The following is a 24,299-nucleotide window of genomic DNA, read 5'->3' on the forward strand; positions in this document are numbered from 1 at the left end:
ACACCTTTTCCCCTTAGGTAACCCTAAGTTTGTTTTCTATGTCTGTGCATCTGTTTTTGTTTCGAAAAGAAGTTCATCTGTATCACTTTTTGGGGGGACCACCAGGGAACTCTTGTATCACATTTTAGATTCCACATATAAATGATATTACATGGTATTTGTCTTTTTCTGTCTGACTTACTTAGTACTATGATCTCTAAGTCCTTCCATGTTGCTGCAAATAATATGATTTCATTCTTTTTTTCTGGCTGAGTAGTACTTCATTCATCTTTATCTATGTTTGCTTCCATGTCCTGGCTACTGTCAACAATGCTATGAACACTGGGGTGCATGTATTTTTCTTGTTTTTTCTTTTTAGGACCACACCCATGGTATATGGAAGTTCCCAGGCTGTTGGTTGAATCAGAGCTATAGCTGCCAGCCTACACCACAGCCACAGAAACACGGGATCTGAGCCACATTTGTGATCTACACCACAGCTCGTAGCAATAAGGAATCTTTAACCCACTGATCGAGGCCAGGGATCAAATACGTGTCTTCGTGGATACTAGTTGGGTTCGTTACTACTGAGCCACAGCGGGAACTCAATATTTTGAATTAGGATTCTCTTTGGATATATGCCCAGGAGTAGGATTGCAGGAGCTGTGGCAACTCTATTTTCAGTTTTGTTCTGTTTTTTTGTCTTTTATTTTAGGGCCACACCCACGACACATGGAGTTTCCCAGGCTAGGTGTTGAATCAGAACTGTAGCCACCGGCCTACGCCACAGACACAGCCACACCAGATTGGAGCCGAGTCTGTGACCTACACCATGGCTCACGGCTCAAAGCTGGATCCTTAACCCACTGAGCGAGGCCAGGGATGGAACCTCTGTCCTCATGGATGCTGGTCAGGTTCCTATCTGCTGAGCCACGACTGGAACTCCTTTAGTTTTTAACATGTGACATCTTTAAGATGTTTCCATCTCTTTACTCACCATATAAAGTTTGAACAATTTATATTTCAAAACAGTCTGATGAACTGAAGAGACTCGGGGATACTGAAAAGGCCCCCTACTACCAACCCTCAAGGACCACTGAGTCCCTCCCGGTCCTTCCCTCTTTCCTCTCCGCCCTGCCCGCCCTCACCCCCAGCCACTCCATGAACAGTTCCCTGGGCTCTTTGTTCAGTACATGCCCAGGATCTCACCGCCTCTCACCACTGCTGCTGCTTGCTTTTTAATCACGAGGCGGGCCTGGACTCTCCTAACAGAACCGGCGGCCCTCCTCTCCTCAGAAGCTGCTCAGGCAGAGCAGATGGCAAGGCCCTGAATATGGGTCCACAGGCCCCCGGACTAACCCGACAGGGCCCCCCCACCCCCACCTACAGCCCCCGCCCCACGGACACCTTCCTGCTCCTTCTCCAGCACGCCAGGCAGGCCTTCACCTTAGGGCCCCCAGAGCCTCTCCACACAGAGCCTCTGTTCCAGTCGTACTCCCCAGGCCTTCCTGCGCCTCCTCCCATGCACAGGCCTCCCTGCCTAGTGCCTCCTCCGCACACAAACCATCACTTGACACAGAGCTTTACAGACGGTCCCCCTCCTAAGGTGGGACCATGGGGTCCCCCTGACAGTGCCCAGCACAGCACCTGGCACATAATAACTGCTCAATAAATACTGCTGAGAAAATGAAAGAGCAGGATCAGGAAAGCACATACAATTTTTAAACACCCTTTCTTAGCATATTTTTAAATACAGGCGAAGAGCTTATAATCAGTCAACACGAGTAGCAGTGCCAGCCTTCATCTTAATCTCATCCAGCCCAAAGGGCAAATGGAACATTCACACTGAAGACTGCATCTGCAAACGCCCAAGTCTTTCACAGGAATTCCTTCCAAACATCACGAGCTAGGGAATGTAGCTTTATGAGAACTCTTTTTGCTGGGATAAATATCCAGGGCTCTGAAAATCGGTATTTGTGGGTACATTTCCAGCTCCCCGCTGTCTTTAATGGGCCACAAAAATAGAATGAATATGTAAGATGTGCTGTATTTATTTAATCAAGTCTATGCTTCCTGCTCTTGACTAATGTCCTTCAGCAGGTTAGGGATCCCACCACCCTTCAAAATAAAAACAAGTACCAGCCATACTCTAGGCTGAGTATCAACTGGTTTTGAAATGATTTTGTCTTAATATAGGGAGGTATCCAAAGCTAGTTTGCACCCAAAACAAAGAACAAACCTAAACTATTATTTTTTTCTTTTTTTTTTTTTGCTTTTTAGGGCTGCACCCGCAGCATATGGAGGTTCCCAGGCTAGGGGCTGACTGTGGTGCCGGCCTACACCACAGCCACAGCCACGGCAGATCCGAGCCGCGTCTGCGACCTACACCACAGTTTACAGCAGCGCTGGATCCTTAACCCACTGAGCGAGGCCAGGGATGGAACTCACGTCCTCATGGTCACTAATCTTATTCGCTTCCACTGTGCCACGACGGGAACTCCCAAACTAGCTTTCTTAAAGAGTAACTATTAATTTCTCCTCTTCCTGTGAAACCTGGGGAAATCTTTCCTGTTATCCACGGAACCATAGCTTCTGCACAATAATGAGGCTGGATGGCGTCTTCCCTCGCCTGGTGGGCACCATGACAGTCTGTGCACATGACAGGTCTTTGGGAAATGGTGAGAAGCTAGAAGCTAGCCCCCGACGGCCCCGACCCTGAGGAAGGCCCCCGCCAAGCTCACCACTTCATCCTCGGTCCAGCTCTTCTCAATCAGCTTGGGCACGGGCTTCTTCACCAGGCGCTGCAGGGCTTTGCCGGCATCATAACCGCTTTCATGGAGCTACAACAACAATTTCAGTACGTTAACTGCACCGGATAACAGAACTGGAAGCAAATCAATAAAATGGGAAAACGTCTGTCTTTACCCTAACAGAGGAGCCCTGATGAGGGCTTACAAACTCGGAGTCTGTTTACTTGTTTACTTACTTATGCATGCTTTTTAGGGCTGCACCCTCGGCATATGGAAGTTCCCAGGCTAGGGGTCAAATCAGAGTTGCAGCTGCCGGCCTGCACCACGGCCACAGCAACATGGGATCTGAGCCACATCTGCAACCTACACCATAGCTCACGGCAATGCCAGATCCTTAACCTATGGAGCAAGGCCAGGGATCGAACCCACATACTCGTGGATACTATTTCGGTTCATAACCCACTGAGCCACAACAGGAACTCCCTCAGAGCCATTTTAGTCAGCGTGATAATATGATCTTTTCCAACCACCCTCCAGTTCCAGCTGTTCTGGGAGAGGAAGAAACAGGTAAGGCAGGGAACATTCTGGCAATGGTAGGAATAGAGGTAAGAGTAACAACAACAAACACATACTGAATGACTGGCCTGGGCCATTGCTAAGTTCACTCCATGCACTCGTTCTCTCTCCCAATCCCACAAGGAAGGTATTCTCTCATTTAATTTTATGGGGTAGAACTACCATCACCCATTTTGCAGATGAGGAGGCCAAGGCGCAGACAGGTGAGGTGAAGGGGCTCTCCACACCAAGGTCAAAGCCAGCCACCGCGATCTCTACTCTGGTTCCATGTTCCCCCACGTGGCCTAAAGACATGGTGGATCATGTTCTGTCCCATCAAGTGCCCAAAATACAAAAGCTGTAAATCTAGCTCTGTGGCAGCAGGCTAACTTTCTGGTACATAGAAAAGACGACGCTGGTTTTACCTACACAGTCCTTTTGGGACCAGATGCCCACCTGTCCAAGCCAGCGAACTTTTCTGCCTCCACATCCTGTCCAATCCTGGTCAGTGCCGGGCACCAATGACCCCTGTCTGTCCTACAGAGGTCCTTCTGGCCGGGGCTCCCGTGACCCTACCCAGTCCTTGCTCCCGAGTCTCACCTTGCAGACACGGAGAGAAGTAGCCGGTAGGAAGTTCCTCTTATTCAGCTGACCTCCCCAAACTGGGGCTGCCCGTTCAAATTGTTCACGGGAAATCTAACTTCCCTTTACAAAGCTATTTCTCTGACACAAGAACCTGTTTTGGCTAAGACCTGTATCTCCTGTACCCGACACCAGTCTCTAGCACAAGGTGATACACAGAAATCCTTGTTAAATGAAATACTTGGTTAAATTAAATTAATACTTGTTAAATTAAATACTGTTCCTATGTAGACCCAACCCAAATCTAAATCTCAGCAGCTTCAGATTCATTAAGCCTGAGGTTGACTGCGGGTCTATTGGGTTCCAGGCCACATTCCAGAGCCTGGGGTACAGGCAGTGAACAAAATGCTCTCATGCAGGAGACACTCTCTGGCCTTTTCACTGGTGCCTCCATGTCGTATTTGAACAGTTCTCAAGAATTTCCTGAGTACAAGGAAGGTACAAACCTTCCCAAGTCACAGGTTTTGTTTCTAGAAACTTACAAACTAACAGGGATACAACACGCACACGATGAAAAGATTAAGCAGTTTGTGATAACTAGCATCCCCTGGGTGTAGGCAGAGGCGACAGACTTGCCCAAGGAGGAAGCCCCATGTGGACTTCCCTTTAAGAGAAAAGGTTAAGAACCTACAATCTGCCTTCCCAACAACTGCGGTAGCCCCAGAGCTGGGCAAAGAGTAAACCCATGACAAATACTTGTTTGTACATATGTATGTATGAATAAATAAAATATAAACGGTACATAAATAAAAGCGGGGTCATACACAGCAAGTTGAACTACTCAACTGCTACTGAAAGGGACACCACAAATACCCAATTTCACTGTGCATTTGGCAAAACAAAGTTATGAAAAAATTTTCCAAGTTATTTTCATATTTTAGAAGATCCAATTTACTTTATTTATTTTTTATTTATTCATTTTTTTTTTTAGGGCCGCACCCGAGGCATATGGAGGTTCCCAGGCTAGGGGTCCAATCGGAGCTATAGCCACTGGCCTACCCCACGGCCACACAATGGGGGATCGGAGCTGCGTCTGCAACCTACACCATAGCTCACAGCATCCTTGGATCCATAATCCACTGAGCGAGGCCGGGGATCGAACCCACAACCTCATGGTTCCTAGTCGGATTTGTTTCCACTGTGTCACAATGGGAACTCCATGCTATTTTATTTTTAAAGCAGTCTAGTGATGGATGTCATAAAAATACCTAAATTAATACCTAGCATTCGTGTTCATTACATACAGAATTTAACACTGGTCATTGTTTTGTTGTTTTAAGGTAGCTGACTTATTGGATAGTCTGGATTTAAAGTAAATTGGAATCTGGCCCTAAAAAGCAAAATAATAATAATAATATAAAAAATAATAAAAATAAAATAGCATACTATATAAATACTATACTAAATAAACTACACACTATACTAAAATAGTATAATTTGTAAATGTTAAAATACTATGATTTTGGAAATGTCCAATCTGGCCTTCTTTCAGAAGCATGCAAAATAAAAAAAATAATGTTAGATTTCCATGCTTTGCCTGATATCCAGAACAAGCAGATACTGGCCAAGTTCTCTAACGTAATGAATACCTCCAGTGAGAGCTTAACAACATGGATCAGAACTGAGTAACAAGAAAGACTGCACGACTACTTAATTTTTTAAAAAGCAAACAAAGTATCATGAGCAGTGATGAACTCTGAAATCAAATCAGGTTGATCAAATCAAAACTTCGTAATAAAAAGCTCAGGAGAAATTAACTTTCATTAGAGGTTATTACAGGAAATGGGGTAATGTCCAGGAGAGTGATGAAAATCTACGGCCTCTGGAGCCAGACTATCTGGATTCAAGTTCGAGCTCTACCACTTGCCAGGTGTGTGACCTTGGGCAAGTTACTCATCCTCGTTGGGCCTCGATCTTGTCATTTTAAAAAATGAGTATAATAATAACATCTCTGTTTTAGGGCTGTGGTGGGGATGATATTAGGAAATACATGTAAAATTGCTTAGATCGGTACCTGGCACACCGTAGGTGGGTGAGTGTTAGCTATTTATTTTTAAAAGAAAACAGAAGAAAAAATGAAGGAAGCTGTGCCTACTCAATTTTCATCAATTTTCATCATTTTCTAGAGCAGAGAATAGCTTTTTGGAGACAGAAAAGGATTGTTAAACTATAAACAAAACCACTTACATTTCACATAATTACCCATGTTAATAATTAATGAAATTTGATTAAAAGTCTGGTACAGTACACAGAAAAATTAAAAATCTTAAACCTTGCATGGCTGATAAGAGGAAATTACTCCTAAGAACATAAGGCCCCTCCAAGAGTGAACCAGTGAATGGAGCTAAGTCATTAATCGCTAGGACCGTCCTGCCTTCGGGGAGCCAAGAAGAGCTTTAAATGAGCTGGAAGAACCGCCTGGAGGGACTCACTGAACTTGGGGGTGCAGGGTTTACTGGCCAGCTCCTGCTTGCACGACGCCCCCAGCCAAATTCCTAGTGGGGTGCTTAGGAGAGAAAGTTTTCCACTAAACACATCACCACATTCATCTTTCTTTTATAAGCTTTTACTTCAGATCTCACTTTCCCCTGAAAAAGCTGTCGTGATTAATGCAGCAACAACCTGAAAAACATCAGATCCACTGTCGGCCTGTCCTCTTATTTTTTTTTTCCCCAAATGTTTTCTTTGCTTTTCTTTTTTGTCTTTTTAGGGCTGTACCCGAGGGATATGGAGGTTCCCAGGCTAGGAGACCATTGAGAGCTGTAGCTGCTGGCCTACACCAGAGCCACAGCAATGTGGGATCCGAGCCGTGTCTGTGACCTACACCACAGCTCATGGCAACACCAGATCCTTAACCCACTGAGCGAGGCCAGGGATCAAACCCACAACCTCAAGGTTCCTAGTCGGATTTGTTAACCACTGAGCCACAACAGGAGCTCCAGTCTGTCCTCTTAAAACAGTCCTATTCCTGACCTTTCCAGCTAGAAAGTCCCCAAATATTCAGAGAGGCTACCTCTCCCACCCCTCAACAAAGACTCATCTGGAAGGTAAAGAGCGTGGGATTCTTTACCAACGGCGACAAAATACTGCCTGAACAGACAAGAGAGGATGTGACCGTGCCGCCACGGACAGCTCCCCAAGGCCAGCGCGAAGCTCTGGAGTCTCAGGGAACCCAAAGAATCCTTTCCCAACAGTCTCCTTCCTCTTAACATGACAAACATGGACTTCCACTTGCCAGGAGTCCTGAGGAAATTCCAAGAGCTTTCCATCTTTAAAGAATACTTCAATTATATTCACTGCAGACATCCTTTCAACAGAGCCATCGCTGTGGACCCCCCCCCCCCCCCGACACACACACAGTTTCACAGGAACGACGGTTGTCTTTTGGGCACTTGGGGAATTTCCTGGGGTCCGGGCCATCCTTCATTCCTGCACAAACACTGAGAGCCCCCCGGTGCCAGACAGCACGCTAGGGGACAGGGCTGGCCAGAGCTTCGAGGACAGACAATGGACACCAGAGGCATCTGGGAAAGGCATAACCGTCTACCTCCATGTCACACCCACGCTCGAGGGTCCTAAAAGGCTTGACACAGCGAATCACGCACAAGACAGCCCTTCTTAACAGGGGCTTATTTTCTAGATGATTACGAAGATTTTCTTTCTTCAGAGTGGAACCAAAATAATATTTGAGTTAGAGCTTAATTGGTTGTTACAACTGTATTCTTCATGTAAATTAGAGTTGCTAAGTTTACCAAAATACTAGCCATCTCAAATCTCTCAATATTGTCATTAAAGAATATTCCCCTCTTGGAGTTCTGTCGTGGCTCAGTGGGTTAAGAACCTGACATAGTGTCTGTGAGGATGCGGGTTCCACCCTCGCCTTGTCCAGTGGGTTAAGGATCCGGCGTTGCCACGAGCTGAAGTGTAGTTCACAGATGTGGCTTGGATCCAGTGTTGTCATGGCTGTCATGAAGGCTGGCGGCTGCAGCTCCGATTCAGCCCCAGCCCGGGAACTTCTATATGCCATGGGTGCTATAAAAAGAAAAAAAAAAAAAAAAAAAGCCTCTCTAGGAGGTCCCACTGTGGCACAAGGGGATCAGTGGCATCTTTAGAGCATCGGCATGTGGGTTGGATCCCTGGACAGCACAGTGGGTTAAGGATCCAGTATTGCTGTAGCTGTGGTTGCAACTGTGGCTCAAATCTGATCCCTGGTCCCAGAACTCCATGTGCCATAGGGCAGCCCCAAACCCCCCCAAAACAAAAAAACCCTTCTAATACTGTGTTAAGCTGTGAAGAATTGAAATCTTACCCCATGAAGAAAAGTTACATGGGTTTCCTTTTTTTTTTTAATTTTTATTAATTTAATTTTTGCTTTTTAGGGCTGCACCCATAGCATATGGAAGTTCCCAGACTGGGGTTGGGGGATCGGAGCTATAGCTGCAGGCCTACACCACAGTCACAGCAATATCAGATCCGCAGCACAACTGTGACGCACACCACAGTTCCCAGTAATACGAGATCCTTAGCCCACTGAGCAAGGACAGGAATGGAACCTTTGTCCTCATGGATGCTAGTCAGGTTCGTAACCCGCTGAGTCACAACGGGAACTCCGGGTTCCAAATTTTAAACACCCCATCATGAACACACAGATATATCAATATAGGAAACTTGGTGCAGGCTTCCCAATATTGCGAAGGTAAAAGGTTCTTTGTTGTAAGACTTTCAACCATTTGCCTAGAGAAGATTGTTCAAAGAAATTGGAACGAAAACCCTCAAATGTCTTATAGCTTCATGTTGTGGTCTTGGCAAAGCAGTTAAAGCAAGTAAACCTTTCTGTCCATTTTGCAACCAAGCCCGGCTGAGAAAATCTGGAATTAAAAGCAAATGTAGTTGGTAGGATGGGCTGCACCCACACCATGTGGAAATTCCTAGGCCAGGGATCAAACCTGCACCATAGCAGTGACCCAAGGCACAGCAGTGACAATGCCAGATCCTTAACCTGCTGAGCCACCAAGGAACTCTTAGAATTAAATGTAATTTTAATATATAGAGAAATGTACCTTTTTTCTCCTTTTCTTTTTGCTTTTTAGGGCCACATCCGAGGCATATGGAACTTCCTGGGCTAGGGGTCAAATGGGAGATACAGCCGCCAACCTACACCACAGCCAGCAACACAGGATCTAAACCGCATCTGGGACCTATACCACAGCTCACGGCAATGCCAGATCCCCAACCCACTGACTGAGGCCAGGGATCAAACCCCTATCCTCATGGATATAGTTGGATTCGTTTCTGCTGAGCTGCAACGGGAACTCCCAATGTGCCATTTTGGAACTACTGGGTAAAGACTCCTGCAAAAAGCAGGGGCCAAGACAGAGCATCTTTATTCAACCAGCTTCCAATCTGCACAAGCTACTGGTAGGAGAACTTAGATCTTACGCCATCCCTGGGACCCTACCAGCCACTAAATCAGTATGTCATTCAGCAGAAACCACTGTTTCAAAAACATCATCCTAGGGCGTGTGCACGCACGTGGGTGCATGTGTGCGTGTATGCGTGTGTGTGTTTAAGTCAGCGACCAGGGGGAGTTCCCGTCGTGGCGTAGTAGTTAACGAATCCGACTAGGAACCATGAGGTTGCGGGTTCGGTCCCTGCCCTTGCTCAGTGGGTAACGATCCGGCGTCGCCGTAAGCTGTGGTGTAGGTTGAAGATGCGGCTCGGATCCTGCGTTGCTGTGGCTCTGGCATAGGCTGGTGGCTACAGCTCCGATTTGACCCCTAGCCTGGGGACTTCCATATGCCTCAAGAGCGGCCCAAGAAATGGCAAAAAGACAAAAAAAAAAAAAAAAAAAAAGTCAGCGACCAGGGACGCATGTACTTGTCAATCTGCTGCTCCCCCATCACCGTACTCAAGTCTGAATTTACACACAAGTGAAAACCATCTTCCCCTAAAACACAGGTCAGTAACTGGGGAATTTGATAATAAAGTGGTGATTTTTTTCACCAAACCACTAGCCTTTTGAGTCATTCCACCAGGCACACAGCCCTGCCTTGCTGGTACCCGTGGTCTGCTGTCCAGCTCTCTGGACTGTAGCCACAAAATCCTATTCTTCCTGGAGTTTGCTTCGTTCATCGTGAAAGAGCAAAAGGGAGCTCTTCCCCAGGAGACGGCCAGCTCTCGTCTGCCCCACCTTCCAGCGGGCCGAGGGCACATCCCAGCCCCAAGCAGCCACAGTCTCTGCCTCCCGTTCACTCAGGAAGGAGTCCCGGGCAGCTCCTGACATCCCATCCTGTGCTGGCAAAGACGGCCCAGGGACACCAGCAGAGGGGACTGGGGTGCGACAGTGTTAAAACCGTAGCGGCCTCTCTTAGTTTGTTCCCCGTCGTGGCTCAGTGGGTTCATCCCTGGCCTCGCTCAGTGGGTTAAGGATCCTGTGTTGCTGTGGCTGTGGGGCAGGCCGGCAGCTGCAGCTCAGGTGCAACCCCTAGCCCGGGCACTGCCATCTGCTGCGGGTGCGGCTGCAAAATGGGAAAAACAACAACAACAGCCCCACAAGCTCCTCGTCTGGCTTCTGCATAACAAATGCAACCACTGTAAGAGCGCAGTGGAGCCGTGGCACGAAGCGCTCTCTAGGATCCCGGGTGCTCGGGTCTCTCTACTCAAATGCACCCAGTCAAGGCCTCCGGCAGCTTCGTTACAGACAGCACAGGATTCCTGCCACCAGCTTTGTCACAAACCAGCTGAGCTAAGGTCTTCATCCGTCAAACGGGTCTCACCACAGGACCCTCAGCTGGGTCAAAGGACAATGGAAAGCCATCAACCAGACACAATGTGACAGGATACCCTGAAATGCCAAAGAGCTGCAGACGGTCTAGCGGTATCGTCATGCGAGTAGTGTAATTTAGGTACAAGGCTTTTACCTAAGATTCGTCAAATGACCAGAGGTTCAGTGGAGCCAGCGGTGGAGGTTCAGTGGAGCCTCCACTGTCCCGCTGCAGCCTCTGACCTCTCTGTGATTAGCGGGAAGAAAGGGTCAGGCCACGAGAAGAAAAACACATTTCTGCATAATTGTTTAAGTTAAATCTGCTGCTCTCCCTTGGCCTGACAAATCATTCCCTGCTTATTACTTTCTATAATTTAATATATATAAGTGCTTTACTGGCAAGCTTCTGGAAAGAATAAATAATACTTAATGACTGCCTACAGTTTAATTAACTCATGATTGAACTTCTCATGGATTGCTATAAACATTAAATTATACCTTCCTCAAAGCTGCCATGGATGGAAATCTTGTTTCAAGCTTTAACTCTCCTGCCTAAACAATTCTGAAATTTCAGCAAATCTGCATACTGGAAAGAGAGGTGAGAGAATCAACCTTAATGCCTGGTTATAAAGTGTGTTATTTTATAGAGCAAGGACGAGGTCTTAATTTAAATCAGATTGAAAATGTGCATGAGTCCGAACACCTCATTTATATTACGGCAATCATTAAACATCTCAGGATCTGGGGCGGTCTTATTAGCATAAACTCCGCGTATTATCACAAGGTTTCAAGTTTCTACTCTGGCTTCTCATCTTAGCTGCCATTTTCTGTCTGCGTGATGTTGCAAATAAATTTTCCTCTTGGCACGGCTCAGCTGTCAGGCACCTCTGTTCTGTAATGAACCCATGAATTACATCTCCCCGCTCTGTCATCCCCGGTCTCACACATCAAAATATTGTTCTTCAATCGTAATTTATAACTTAATTTAAATGTCCCTTTTACTGTGACCTTTTTAGATCAAATGGCATCACATCTGGCAGCTTCTACTACACCAAAGCATCTTTTTGCAATGATTGCCATTATAGTAACTGTAGAAAAAGCTATCTGCGTTGGATTGCATTCACGTTAAATATTAAGTAATCGCAGTCCATTAAGAAAATCACTAGATTTCAAAGTATTTTGCTCTGCAAAATACACTGTTTATTTATAAGTAATTGCCAAAATAGAAAGGGGAAAAAAAAAAGTGGAATTTGGAAAAGGTCTTAAAATTCTTCACATGGTTTTAATTATTTCAATTATTTCTCCCTAAAATGAGAACAATCTCACTGAAATCTAACACAAAACTTTAAATTTTTTTTCCCACAACCCATAATTCACAAGTGCCAATATATTTTCATTCGTACCTCCATCACCAATGGCCTAGTATGGAGCTCAAAATATGATACATGTACACACTTAAAGGCTAGAGTGAAGTGGGAGGGGAGATTAAAAAAATGACTAGAGTTACGACTAAAAAGCGTGATGCTTGTTTTTCTTTGATCACTGTCATTCTAAATAATGCAACTTGAGTTCTGCAGAGGATAAATTTGTCTAAACACTCTTATGGGCACACACTTTAGAGATAATGGCAAAGACACAGAACTTAACTGCTGAGAGTAAAGGGTGAGGGGAAGACCCAGGTAATTTTCAGGAGATACAGAGTTGCTGGACCAGTCCGCCACCTCCAGCACTCTTGGAGTCCGGTGTTCCAGGAATTATGCCAGGCCCTGGATCAGGGACCAACGTTTGCCGAGCACTGCACGTGTTCAGAGCTCACCAGGTCTTCAAGGCCAACTCGCTCCTTACACAGTCCTCGGTGGCAAGAGCACTAAAAATGCGGGCACGAAACTGAGAGGTGTGGCCCTGTGAGCAGCAGAGGGACGGTTCCAACCTAGACCCAATTTCTAGGAGGCCTAAGCCTCAGGAGCAGCTCAGGATGGCGGCCAGGTGGGAACAACGGGCTCAAGGGGCTCTTCCAGCTGCGGGGACCAGGACTCCCAAGGTCCTTAACCTGGGGTGGGGTGGAGGCAAGAGGAGGAAACCAGTGCTCAGAAGAGGAAACCCTCGCACATCAACAAAACAGTGAATGATCAAACACAAAGGGGTGTCAGGGACTGGGGTCATATTCGCTCTGCTGAAACACCAAGGTGACTTCGCAGAGCAGATGTGAGAAATCAACGGTCAGTGTGACATGATTAACCCTGCCTACACTTAACAAAGAACAACCGCCAAAGTAAAAACACTATTCGAGGAGCAAGTGAAAACAGGCAGTATAACGTCTAGGTAACGCCTTGTTTATGACTGAATTTCCCATGGCAGATACAACATTGCCGTGTTTCTCATTCACTTAGTTCCCACATTACATGTTGTCTAGAAATTAACAGGTCACCATCTCCTGGCCATTGAAGGTATTCTAAACCCAGAGAACAGGTGTGGTCCTTAAAAACAAACAAACAAACAAAACAAAAAAACAAAACAGAACGTTAGCTAGGCTGCCAGCCCAGTGTATCTAAAGGCAAGTTGACTCATTAGAACTTATAAGTGAGCAACAAACCTCAGATTAATGATACAGAATGATAAGACTCAGATAAGACTCAGATTAATGATCTAGAATGGGTGACACTCTGGCCAGAAAGAAAAACTACTGGTAGATCACGAATCATAATTATTTGTCAGTTTAAAAAAACCTATTTCAGATCACAAGTAGACATCGTTCAGGCCCACAGTGGAAATTACACTTGCTTTCACTCACTCCTAGAATCTTCAGCCTTGAAAACAGAAAAATGACATGTAAGACTCTAACCTAGAGGGTGACAGAAGAAAACAACACAGTTCTCACACAGGCATTAGTGAATCCATTCAGAAATGCTAGAGTCAACTAGAAAGTGTATGTGAAAGGCCAGTTATGGGTCAAGTTCAACCAGATTCCTTCAAACAGATAATTTTTAAAAACTAGATAAAACAAACAAAACCTTAAGACCAGCTGCATCAGTGTTGAGAGAAAAACATTCCACAAAGTGCTTTAAATTCTACTCCGTCGAATTTAGGTGCAGAAATGACTGCTTCCAATCCACGGGGCTCAGCAACCTTAACCAGGGTGATCTCTGACGAGTAATCTTCAGGTTGCATAAACACAAGTATACTTACTCTTTCTGGGTGCAATGATAAAGTAACAGAACAAAGAAAATCAAAGCGTCAGACACCAAAGCACGTACGACTGCAGAGTTGGGAAATTTTCTGAGAGACAGCTCTTTTATGTAGAAACCTCAGCCAAGACCAAAGCAAGTGACTAGAAACAAGCAAAAAGGCTCTGGGCAACCACAGCAGTGCCTCCAGCAACCGCCCCAGAGAACCAGGAAACCCCCAGCCCAAGCCTGAGACTCCTGATAGCTTCCTCATGATTCCCCGGTCTAACAACAGGTCTGAAAAGAGCAAATGAAAGACTGTGACTTCACAACAGAGCAGCAGCAGAAGACAGCCTGAATGGAGCAGACTCCACAGCTTTGCAAACTATCATGCAAACCCAAGATCTCAACTCAAAAGTTACACTGATTTTGTGCGATGGCCACCAGTAACAATGACTCAGGAGTTCCCGCTGTGGCACAGCGGGTTAAGACCTGGACTTGTCTCTGTGGCATAGTGAGTTAAGAATCTGGCATTGCCACAGCTGCGGTATAGGTTGCAGTTGCAGCTCAGATTTGATCCCTGGCCTGGGAACCTCCATATGCTATGGGTGCAACCCCCCCACCAGAAAAAAGGACTCAGAGGCATCAAGTAAGGTTAGACTTGACTGGAGAACGCATGAAAATGGGTACCTCACTTGTGAAGTGGGAAAAAACATGGAGGAAGATCAAGAGGCAACTGCCCCCCAGTCCTTGAGTAACTAGTGCTGCAAAGTACTGGAGTAAGCAGGAACACAGAGCCCAAGCCGTACTGTGGTCAGGAAGAGGGCAGGCCGACCAACAGGCAGGGCGGCAAGAAGGGCAAGGGTGGGGCAGCTGGTGTGGCGATCCGTGAAGCCCAGCAAGTGCCTGGCCTGGGGGAATGCCCGCCTCCTGGAGAAGAGGGCCGGCCGGCCGGCTCTGGCCATGGGGTGGGAAACACACAGCCTGCAGAGACTGACAAGAGCAAGAGCTTCAAAGGGACCAGGGCTCGCCCCCGGCCATCTGAGCGGTCAAGTCTACAAGCAACATGAGACCTGGCCCACAAGGGCGCCCAAGGGGCAGGTGCCGCTCCCCCTCCAGACGACTCCATCAGGCCCAGGTCGGGATGGGGGAGGCTGGGTCAGGAGCTGGGAGGTCTAGGCTACAGCCAAGGAAAAAATCCTCAGCAAGCTGACACGTCAGAACAAATCAGTTAATATGGTGGTTACACATGACGATTCTGTTATCTAAATAAATGTTCTTCATACAAAGAAAGCCAAATACACTCTACTTTATACTCATACAAATACTACAGTACTTTATAAATCAAATGTCCTCAGATGTTATAGAAATATCACAGTTACTGCTAGAAATATTTTCAGAATCTGAATATCAGAAAATGCACACTTAAATCTTTTGTGTGTGTGTCTTTAGGGCTGCACCCACGGCATATGTAGGTTCCCAGGCTAGAAGTCAAATCGGAGCTGTAGCTGCTGGCCTACACCACAGGCACAGCAACTCGGAGTTCCAAGCTGCATCTGCAACCTACACCACAGCTCACAGCAATGCCAAATCCTTAACCCACTGAGCAAGGCCAGGGATCGAACCCACATCCTCATGGACACTAGTTGGGTTCATTAACGCATGACAGAAACTCTACACACTTAAATATAAATACTTTTTAACTGATAGAAAAGGAAATAAAAATGAACTACTACAAAACCTTAAAAATAAGCACTATAACTTATTTTAGTAACATTTTATCAAACAGTAAAGTCCAACTGTAGTGACTAAAAAGTGACCACTAGAAGAGAGATCCACATCAAATCACTAGCACATGTGACTGTGACCTGATCTGAAAAAGAGTCTTGGGAAGTTCCCATTGTGGCTCCGAAGTAACGAGCCTGACTAGTATCCATGAGGACAAGGGTTCGAACCCTGGCCTCAATCAGTGGGTCAAGGATCTGGCGTTGCCACAAGTTGTAGCTCCAATTAGATTACTAACCTGGGAACTTCTATATGCCACAAGAGTGTCAAAAAAAGTCTTTACAGATGTGATTGTGATTAGGTTGAGGATCTTTAGATAGGAGACAATTCCAGGCCAACCACGTGGGCCCTATATCCAAGGACAAGCATCCTTGTGATAGAAGCAGTGGAAAAACACAGACTAGAGAAGATACAGACACACAAAGGGAATACAATGTACAGACAAGCAGAGAAGATGTGACCACAAACCACAGAAAGCTAGGACTTCGTGATGCTCGAAAAGGCAAAGCACTGCTCTCCCCCACGGAGCTGGAGGGAGCATGGACCAGCTGACAACTTGGATTCGAACTTCTGACCCCAGAAAAAGGAGAGAATAAAATCTGTTGTTTTAAGCCGCCATGTTTGTGGTAATTTGTTATAGTAGCCATAGGAAACTCATACAACCATCTTCAAAATTGAGGGATTAAAAAAAAGTACTCTGAAATATACTTCATACTAGTCCAATAAACAAAACACTAGGACTAGTATTCTGCAGTACATCTTACATTAATATATAAGCCCTTTTAAAACTCATGGGCCTACTTTGTTCTAAGATTCAATGCTCATGTATATAACTCTTGCATCCAACACTCTCCCATGAGGGCTTTGCAAAGAGCAGAGACTCAGTCACATTTATTACTGAATAAATAAATGAATGAATGATTTTACTAAAGCCTCTTCTTCAATGTGAAAAGGCTAAGGGGTTTTAAAATGATTTGCTAACTATTTATTGTGTTAATGCCTAATATAGGTTCGTCGATGTTAATATTCTGATTGATGTTAAGTAGACGTTTTCCAAAATACCGTGTAAATCTCAAAGCATTTTACCAGTATGTAGCACAGAGGGGAAAAAAAAATCTTACGAGAAAAAAAATTCTTAAATTAGCAAAAGAACTTTCTAAGTTTCTCCAAACAAAAGCAAAGCTGAATGACACTCTTCCGAGTCCCTGCTGAGGGCCTAGGAGGAAGGATGGGGTGCCCTGGACAGGCTGCGGCAGGAAGGGTTTTCACTTGGCTGAAGTGCCCATCCCCCGAACGGCACATTCAGTGGACACGTAAAGAGCACTGCTGTAAGGCATTAGCCTCAAGTCTATACTGCCCTCAAGTTTAAATTATTAGGCATATAAACATGAGACAGCATATGCTTATTAATCTGTAGGTGACAACCACGCTTTTCTCACGGAATTGTTATAAAGATTATAAAAATGGATTCATTCACGAAAAGCACCTAAACTGCCTAACATACAAGCGGCTCGACCAACAAACACATTGCAATTTCCCTGCTTTTATTAACACTGTTGTTATTACTGACACCAGGCAGGTGACCAACATCTGATACCTAATAAAAGGAAGATAACGGTGATGAACTTAAGGCCCTGTGCCTGGTTCAAAAGTCAGTCCACAAGCTGAGGGCAGGAGAGAAGGGGCTTAGCAAAGGCAAATATACAAAGAAAAATAAAACAAAACAGGACAAAGACAAAACACAAGGAAAAAAAAGAATGTGATGAGCACACATTCGTAAACGCTTAGACTGTGTTAAGGTGAGCTTTTAGGATAACCCAAGACAGCTCCTTACCATGACGTCCTGCTCAAATCTGGCAAGTGCTGCTTCAGAGGAAGGGGCACGTTTTAAGACATACAGACAAAGCTGATCAGAAGGAAAAATAAAATGTTTTATGCATACAAATGGCTGTGTGTGTGTTTGTACACACAAATATTTATAAAAGCCACACCATGGACAAAACTTGAAATAAATGGCTGTGTGTATTTGTACACAAATATTTATAAAAACTACAATGACGAACAAAACTTAAAAACATCACCCTCAGTGAAAGAGGCCAGTCACAAAAGAGGACATTTCGAGTAAAGGACATCCTTAGACATGGCCGAATGACGGTTGGGGATGGGGGGAAACAGGGAGAGACCAGTGAGCACAGGTCTCCCGGGGGTGAAAAGGTCCTACAACAGACTGTGACCCTGGGCACACACATCGGAGGACACTGAGCGTATGGAGAACCGGGACCCTGAGCACGTTAAACACGAGAGACCCACAGTGCGCGGATTCTAGGTCAAGGACAGCGGCGGAGGACAGCAACGCCGACGAAACCGGTGGGTGGGCCACACGGCAACGCACAGCGGGGCCACGACTGGGGCGAGCAGCAGGGGAGCACTGGGGAGCAGGCCCGGCCGGAAGACCTTTCAGAGGCATAAGTAAAGCTCAACGTGAGGTAAAGCTGTGGGTTACAGAAAAGGAACAAAATACAACAGTACCACAGTTAAAAAGTCATCTTCGTCCAAATGACACAAAACGAGCAAGTCCTGGGATTTGTGCTAATCGTGCGGTTGCCCGGAACTTTGGAACAGAAGCAAATTATGAAGTTTTTGGCCCAAAGGGTAAACTGCTAAACAAACAAACCAAAAAAATGTTCAGAACAAGTTCAAAGTGTTTCTAATTATGGGTCCAAGCACAATAAATAAAAACTCCCATTTGTACATTATTATTCTGATCATCAGCTGAAGAGGTCTCGGTCGTGCCAAAAAACTTCAACTACGTGGTCTTTCTGAATCTTCACTCACACAATCATTACCAATTTGACATAACGTGGACTCCAATCTCCTGTTACAACATAAATGAAACACTAGCTTATCAAGGTGCTTATCAAGAATGACTTAGGAGTTCCCATCGTGGCTCAGCAGAAACGAATCTGACCCGCATCCATGAGAATGTGTAGGTTCAATCCCCGGCCTTGCTCAGTGGTTAAGGATCTGGCATTGCCATGGCTTGTGGTGTAGGCCAGCAGTACAACTCCAATTCGACCACTAGCCTGGGAACTTCCGTAAGCCATGGGTGTGGCCCTAAAAAGACCAAAAATCCTGAGAGAAAGATCCACCACCCTACCACTAATTAATGCTGACTAATCTGAATGGAGAAATAGTAAAAGGAGAGGAATTTAAGCAAAGGGTGTGAGTACGGAATGAATTTCAGAAGAATCCTGATTGTACACATTAGACAAACTGTAAGAACACGGTCTCCTGGCAATGTATTACTTGGGAAGCAGGGAAATACTGCATTCACTGAAGTCCTAAGCACCGCACAACTAATCCAGGGCCGGATGCTCTAGGAAAGTCCACCTACGGGAGGAAGATGAAAATGATCTTTAGAGTAGGCTTATCTGTACACTCTGCTCTGCCAATCTCACAACACCAAGTTCTAGGTGATCAAATGTGATCTGGCCTCGAGCCTGATGTACTTATTCAGTCATTCAACAAGCAGTGCTGCTCTGCCATGCACCAGGCATCGGGCTACACGCTAGGAAGACAAGGACGATGAATACTCAATGGTTAACACACAATGGTATTTATAAAATCAGAAATAAAAACTAACTCTTAAGCTATTGGAAGCCTTGACTCCTTTGTTGAAGGCGATGTGGGTGTACCTGAATACGTAAGCAAACACATGCAAACTTCCCGTCAATATGCAAAAAGCTTAATTCAAATGTCTAACAGCCAGCCGTATTTCAGGGAATAAAGCTGTCCAGGCAAAGGTGAAATCTTTGCTGCATGATTATAAATTTTACTTATATATAGTGAACATATATACGTTTAGTGTTAGTGACAGAAAGTAAAGAGAAGCATGCAAATAAGGTGCTGAGAAAGAGAAGACAAAGAATTTGAATTTTGCTAGCAAATAGGAAAGACACTTGAGCTCAAAGAATAGACTCCAGTATCTATTTAGTAAAAGTAAGTCATCCTCATGATATTTTCTAGAAAACTTAATCTCAAACTATAGGCTTTTGATGAAGTTTCCAAGCATAAACTGAAAGATTTATTTTGTAAAAGGCCAAACAGACGTAAGCACTTAAAGATGGTTTAATTAATTCCCTTAGTATAATATGGGCCATTTGTGTGTTACATGCTATGATATTTACAACTTACATATAAGCTTAACATGTGCTGACGAGCCTAATTAAAACTATGTATGAAGAAATGTCTACCTAGCCCAGTACACAAAGGAACATTTCTAAGATCTTCCAGAGGGAGCGCCATCACTTCGTCATATTTTAACATATTACTTAATACACATAACACGAATTTAGAAATAAAAGAAATTTGCAAATACATATTATATATTATATAAAGTGTCATATACTGACACTTTAAAGTAGTAAAATATAGTGAGTTCCCTGGTACTCTAGTGGTTAGGATTTGGGATTTTCTCTTCTGGGGCCCAAGTTCAGCCCCTGGTTTGGGAATGGAGATCCTGCGTCAAGCTGCTGAATGCTGTGGCTAAAAATATATTAATTAATTTAATGAAAGAGATTTAAAAATAGTAGGATAAGATTAAGCATATCTTTGCTGACATACGTGAAGAAGCATGCCTATGGACACTAAGCATTCCCTCTTCTTGCAACAAAAGAAGCCAATGTGTTTGTTACATCTTCTGTATCGGTACAAAACTGTTCTTTTGTGTAAGAAGTAAAAAGATTAAGAAATATATTTTAACATGAATGGGCCACCAAATAAGAACTGTGTACCACACTCTTCTGCAAGTTCACCACACAATCAAAAGTAATGTCAGGTGGCCATGAAAGTAAGATATTTCTATGTTAACTACTTCTGCCATTCTCCAATGATAGCTCTGCTGTTGCGAATGGATGTGGCTCAAGGTTTATGTAACCTAAGAAGTATCTGCATTGGACCAAACTCTCCACATACTTGCCAGACTGGATAAAAAAGCAAAAAAAAAACTGGAAAACTAAAACACACAAGAGAGCTACTTTACATCAAAGGAAAAAAAGCAAAAGGATTCAAAGCAAGAATCTAGAAGAAGATATACCCACACACAGGCAACAGTTATAATAAAGCTAGAGTAGATGTATTTTTTATTTTTTAGGGCCACACCCAAGGCATATGGAAGTTCCCAGGCTAGGAGTTGAATCAGAGCTACAACTGCTGGCCTATGCCACAGCCACAGCCACACGGGATCCGAGCTGCATGTGCAAAGCACACCATAGTTCACGGCCATGCTGGATCCTCAGACCACTGAGCAAAGCCAGGGATCGAACCCACATCCTCATGGATACCAGTCAGATTTCTGGTGCACCACAATGGGAACTCCAGGATGGTTCTTTGGGACACCAGTCCACCATGTTCTCGGTCTGCCTGCTTTCCAAATAAAGTCACCATTCCTTGCTCCTACATTTTCTCTCTTGATTTAATGGTCTGTTGTTCAGTGAGAAGTATAAACTTGGACTTGGTAACACTTTTAAATATTCCATTAAAAAACCTTGGTCCCAGACAGCTTCACTGTCAATTCTATCAAACTCTTAACAAAGAAAAAAGATCAATCCTTCACAAACTCTTTAAAGGAAAAAAAGAGTAGGAGGAAATATTTCCTGACAAATTTTTTGAAGTCAGTGTTACTCTAACACCAAAACCAAAGATACCACAAAGAAAGGCTACAGTTCACTATTCCTCATGAACACAAATGTCAAAGTTTTTACCAAATAACAGCAAATTGAATCCAAAAGTACACAATGCCCAAGCAGGATTTAATACAGGAACGCACAGTTGGTTTACATTTGAAATTAGTCAGTGTAATTCACCACACTAACGAAACATAACAACCATATGATCATCTCTTTAGATACAAAAGAAAAAACAGCATCTGACAAAATTCAATGCCCATTCACGGTAAAACCCTTGACACACTTAGATATAAAAAGGAACAGCTGCGGCTTGATTAAACAACAACAAAAATTCAACACTGTACTTAACAGCGAATGACGGAATTTTTCCCCTTAAGATGAGAAAGAAAGCAAAAATGTCCATTCTTATCACCTCTATTTAGTACTGTACCAGAGCTCCGAGCAAGTGCAATAAAGCACAAAAAAGTAATAAAACACAGAAATCGACAAGAAGTATAGCTGCCTTTATTTGCTGATGACATGATTTCACACACGGAAAATCTCAAGGAACCAACCAGAAAGCTCTAGCGTTGACCTTGAATTTTTTTGTATAAAATAAATAATACAAAGCCTACTCTTGAAAATTGTATTTCTATCCTATCAACGCACATTCAGATATTAAAAATAAGAGACAGTCTTATTAACAAAAGAATTTTCAAACAATAATTATTTAAAGGATGAATTTTACAAAGTATGTATGAAACCTGTACACTAAAAACTGCAAAATCTCTTTTTTGGAAAACTACAAAACCTTAACCAAAAGAATTAAAGAAACCTTTTTTAAAAAGGAGAGATACTATATCATATTCATGGATTGGAAGATTCAAATTGTTAAGACGCCAATTCTCCCTAAATTGATCCAGAGATTGAATGCAACCTCAACAAAATTCCATCAAAGCCTTTTTAAATACAGGAACTGGCAAGTTGATTCTAAAATACAAATGGAAATGCAAACAACCTAAAGAGCTGAAGCAATCTTAAAAAAAGTACAAAATAGGAAGACTTATACCACCTACTTATACCACCTAAAGCTATAGTATTCAAAATACTGAAGTACTGGTAAAAAGATAATAGATCAGTGAAAAAGCATGCAATCTAGAAAAAGACCCCCTCCCCACACACAGGCAGCTGATGATGAATAAAAGCATTAAGGCAATTAAATGAAAAGACTGTTTTCAATAAATGTTGCTCCAACACCTGGCATCTGTATGGAAAGAATGAACTTTGACCTCTAGCTTGCATCACGTACAAAATTAATTTGAAATGAATGACAGACCTAAATGTAAGAACTAAAATTTTAAGAAGAAAGCACCGGAACAGTGTTTGTAATCATGAAATGATCAAAGAAACTTTCATAAAAGGAAAATGATACATCAGACTTTAGCAAAATTAAGTATTTTACTCTCTGAAACACAGCATTACACCAAAAAAAAAAAAAAAAAAAAAAAAAAAAAAGCCGTAACACGGGAGAAAACTTTCACAATACATGTATCAAAGCATTTGCATCTGCAATATAAAAAGAACTCTTACAATTGAAGTGTACTGAAGGCTAAATAATTCAATATTTTAAATTAGGCCTCTTGACTGGGCAGAAGATATTTAACAAAGGATATACAAGCGGGCTTTAAATCATAAAAAACTGCTCAACACCACCAACAATCAGGAAATTTAAATTAAAACCTCAACAGTGGAGCTCCCGTCCTGCCTCAGCAGTAACAAACCTGATTAGTATCCATGTGGACGTGGGTTCGATCCCTGGACTCCCTCAGTGGGTAAAAGATCCAGCGTTGCCATGAGCTGTCGTGTAGGTCCCAGATACGGCTCAGATGTCAGTTGCTATGGTTGTGGCGTAGGCCGGCAGCTGTAGCTCTGATTCGACCCCCTAGGCTGGGAATTTCCATATGCCGCAGTGAGGCCCTAAAAAGACAAAAAAAGACCAAAAAACCCCAACCAACCAACCAAACAAGAAAACCCTCAATGGTGTACCACTACACATTCGTTAGAAAGAATAAAACTAAAAAGACCAAAAATATTAAGTCTTGTGGAGGATGCTGAAGAACTGAAATTACAACATGCTACTGACAGTCTAATGGTCCAGCCACTGCAAAGACCTGCCCAACAATTTCTTAAAGTGCTCTAAGCACATATACAATCCTGCAACTTCAACGCTAGATATTTTTTATATTTTTTTCTTTCTTTCCTTCCTTCCTTTTTATTTGGTTTTTAGGGCCCCACGCATGGCACATGGAGGTTCCCAGGCTAGGGGTCGAATCGGAGCTACAGATGCCAGCCTACACCACATCCACAGCCAGGCCAGACCCAAGCAGCATCTTCGTTTGACCTGCACCACAGCTCACAGCAACGCCAGATCCTTAACCCACTGAGCAAGGCTAAGGGTCGAACCCGCAACCTCATGGTTCCTAGTCAGATTCATTTGCACTGAACCACAACGGTTACTCAAGAGAAATACGTGTTCTATAAAAAGACCTGGATGACAATGTTTATAACACCTTTATTTCAGAATGGCCAAAAGCTTGGAAACAACCCAAATGGCGAATGGGTAAAATATGAACACCCATTCACTGGAGTAAGACTCAACCATAAAAAGTAATGCACTATTCACTGGGCAACAACATAAATCTCTCAAAATTAGTATGCTCAAAGAACCCAGACCCCAAGGATTATATATATTATCCCATCCATGGAACATTCTAGAAAAGGCAACTTAGCCTGCAATGAGAGTAAACCTACTGGTAGTTATCTGAGGCTGGAAGCAACCAAGGATGATAAAAGGGCAGGAGGTGATTTGTGGAGATGATTTCTACCCTTTCTTTCTTTTCCTTTTTTTCGGCTGCCCTGAAGCATCTCCATGGAGTTCCCAGGACAGGGATCAGATCTGAGCCATAGCTGGTGACCCAAGCCACAACTTTGGCAA

General features: G+C 43.9%; 1 protein-coding gene across 1 annotated transcript in view; it reads right to left on the bottom strand.

Annotated features, from left to right (window-relative positions):
• The window catches only part of RERE (arginine-glutamic acid dipeptide repeats), a 304,090-nt gene that overhangs the window by 89,065 nt on the left and 190,726 nt on the right, over positions 1-24,299 (bottom strand). The window contains 1 exon segment of the mRNA XM_021095277.1: positions 2,721-2,819. Coding sequence (XP_020950936.1) covers positions 2,721-2,819 — 99 coding nt within the window.

This window comes from Sus scrofa, chromosome 6 (assembly GCF_000003025.6).
Source record: "Sus scrofa isolate TJ Tabasco breed Duroc chromosome 6, Sscrofa11.1, whole genome shotgun sequence".
Classification (NCBI taxonomy): Eukaryota; Metazoa; Chordata; class Mammalia; order Artiodactyla; family Suidae; genus Sus; species Sus scrofa.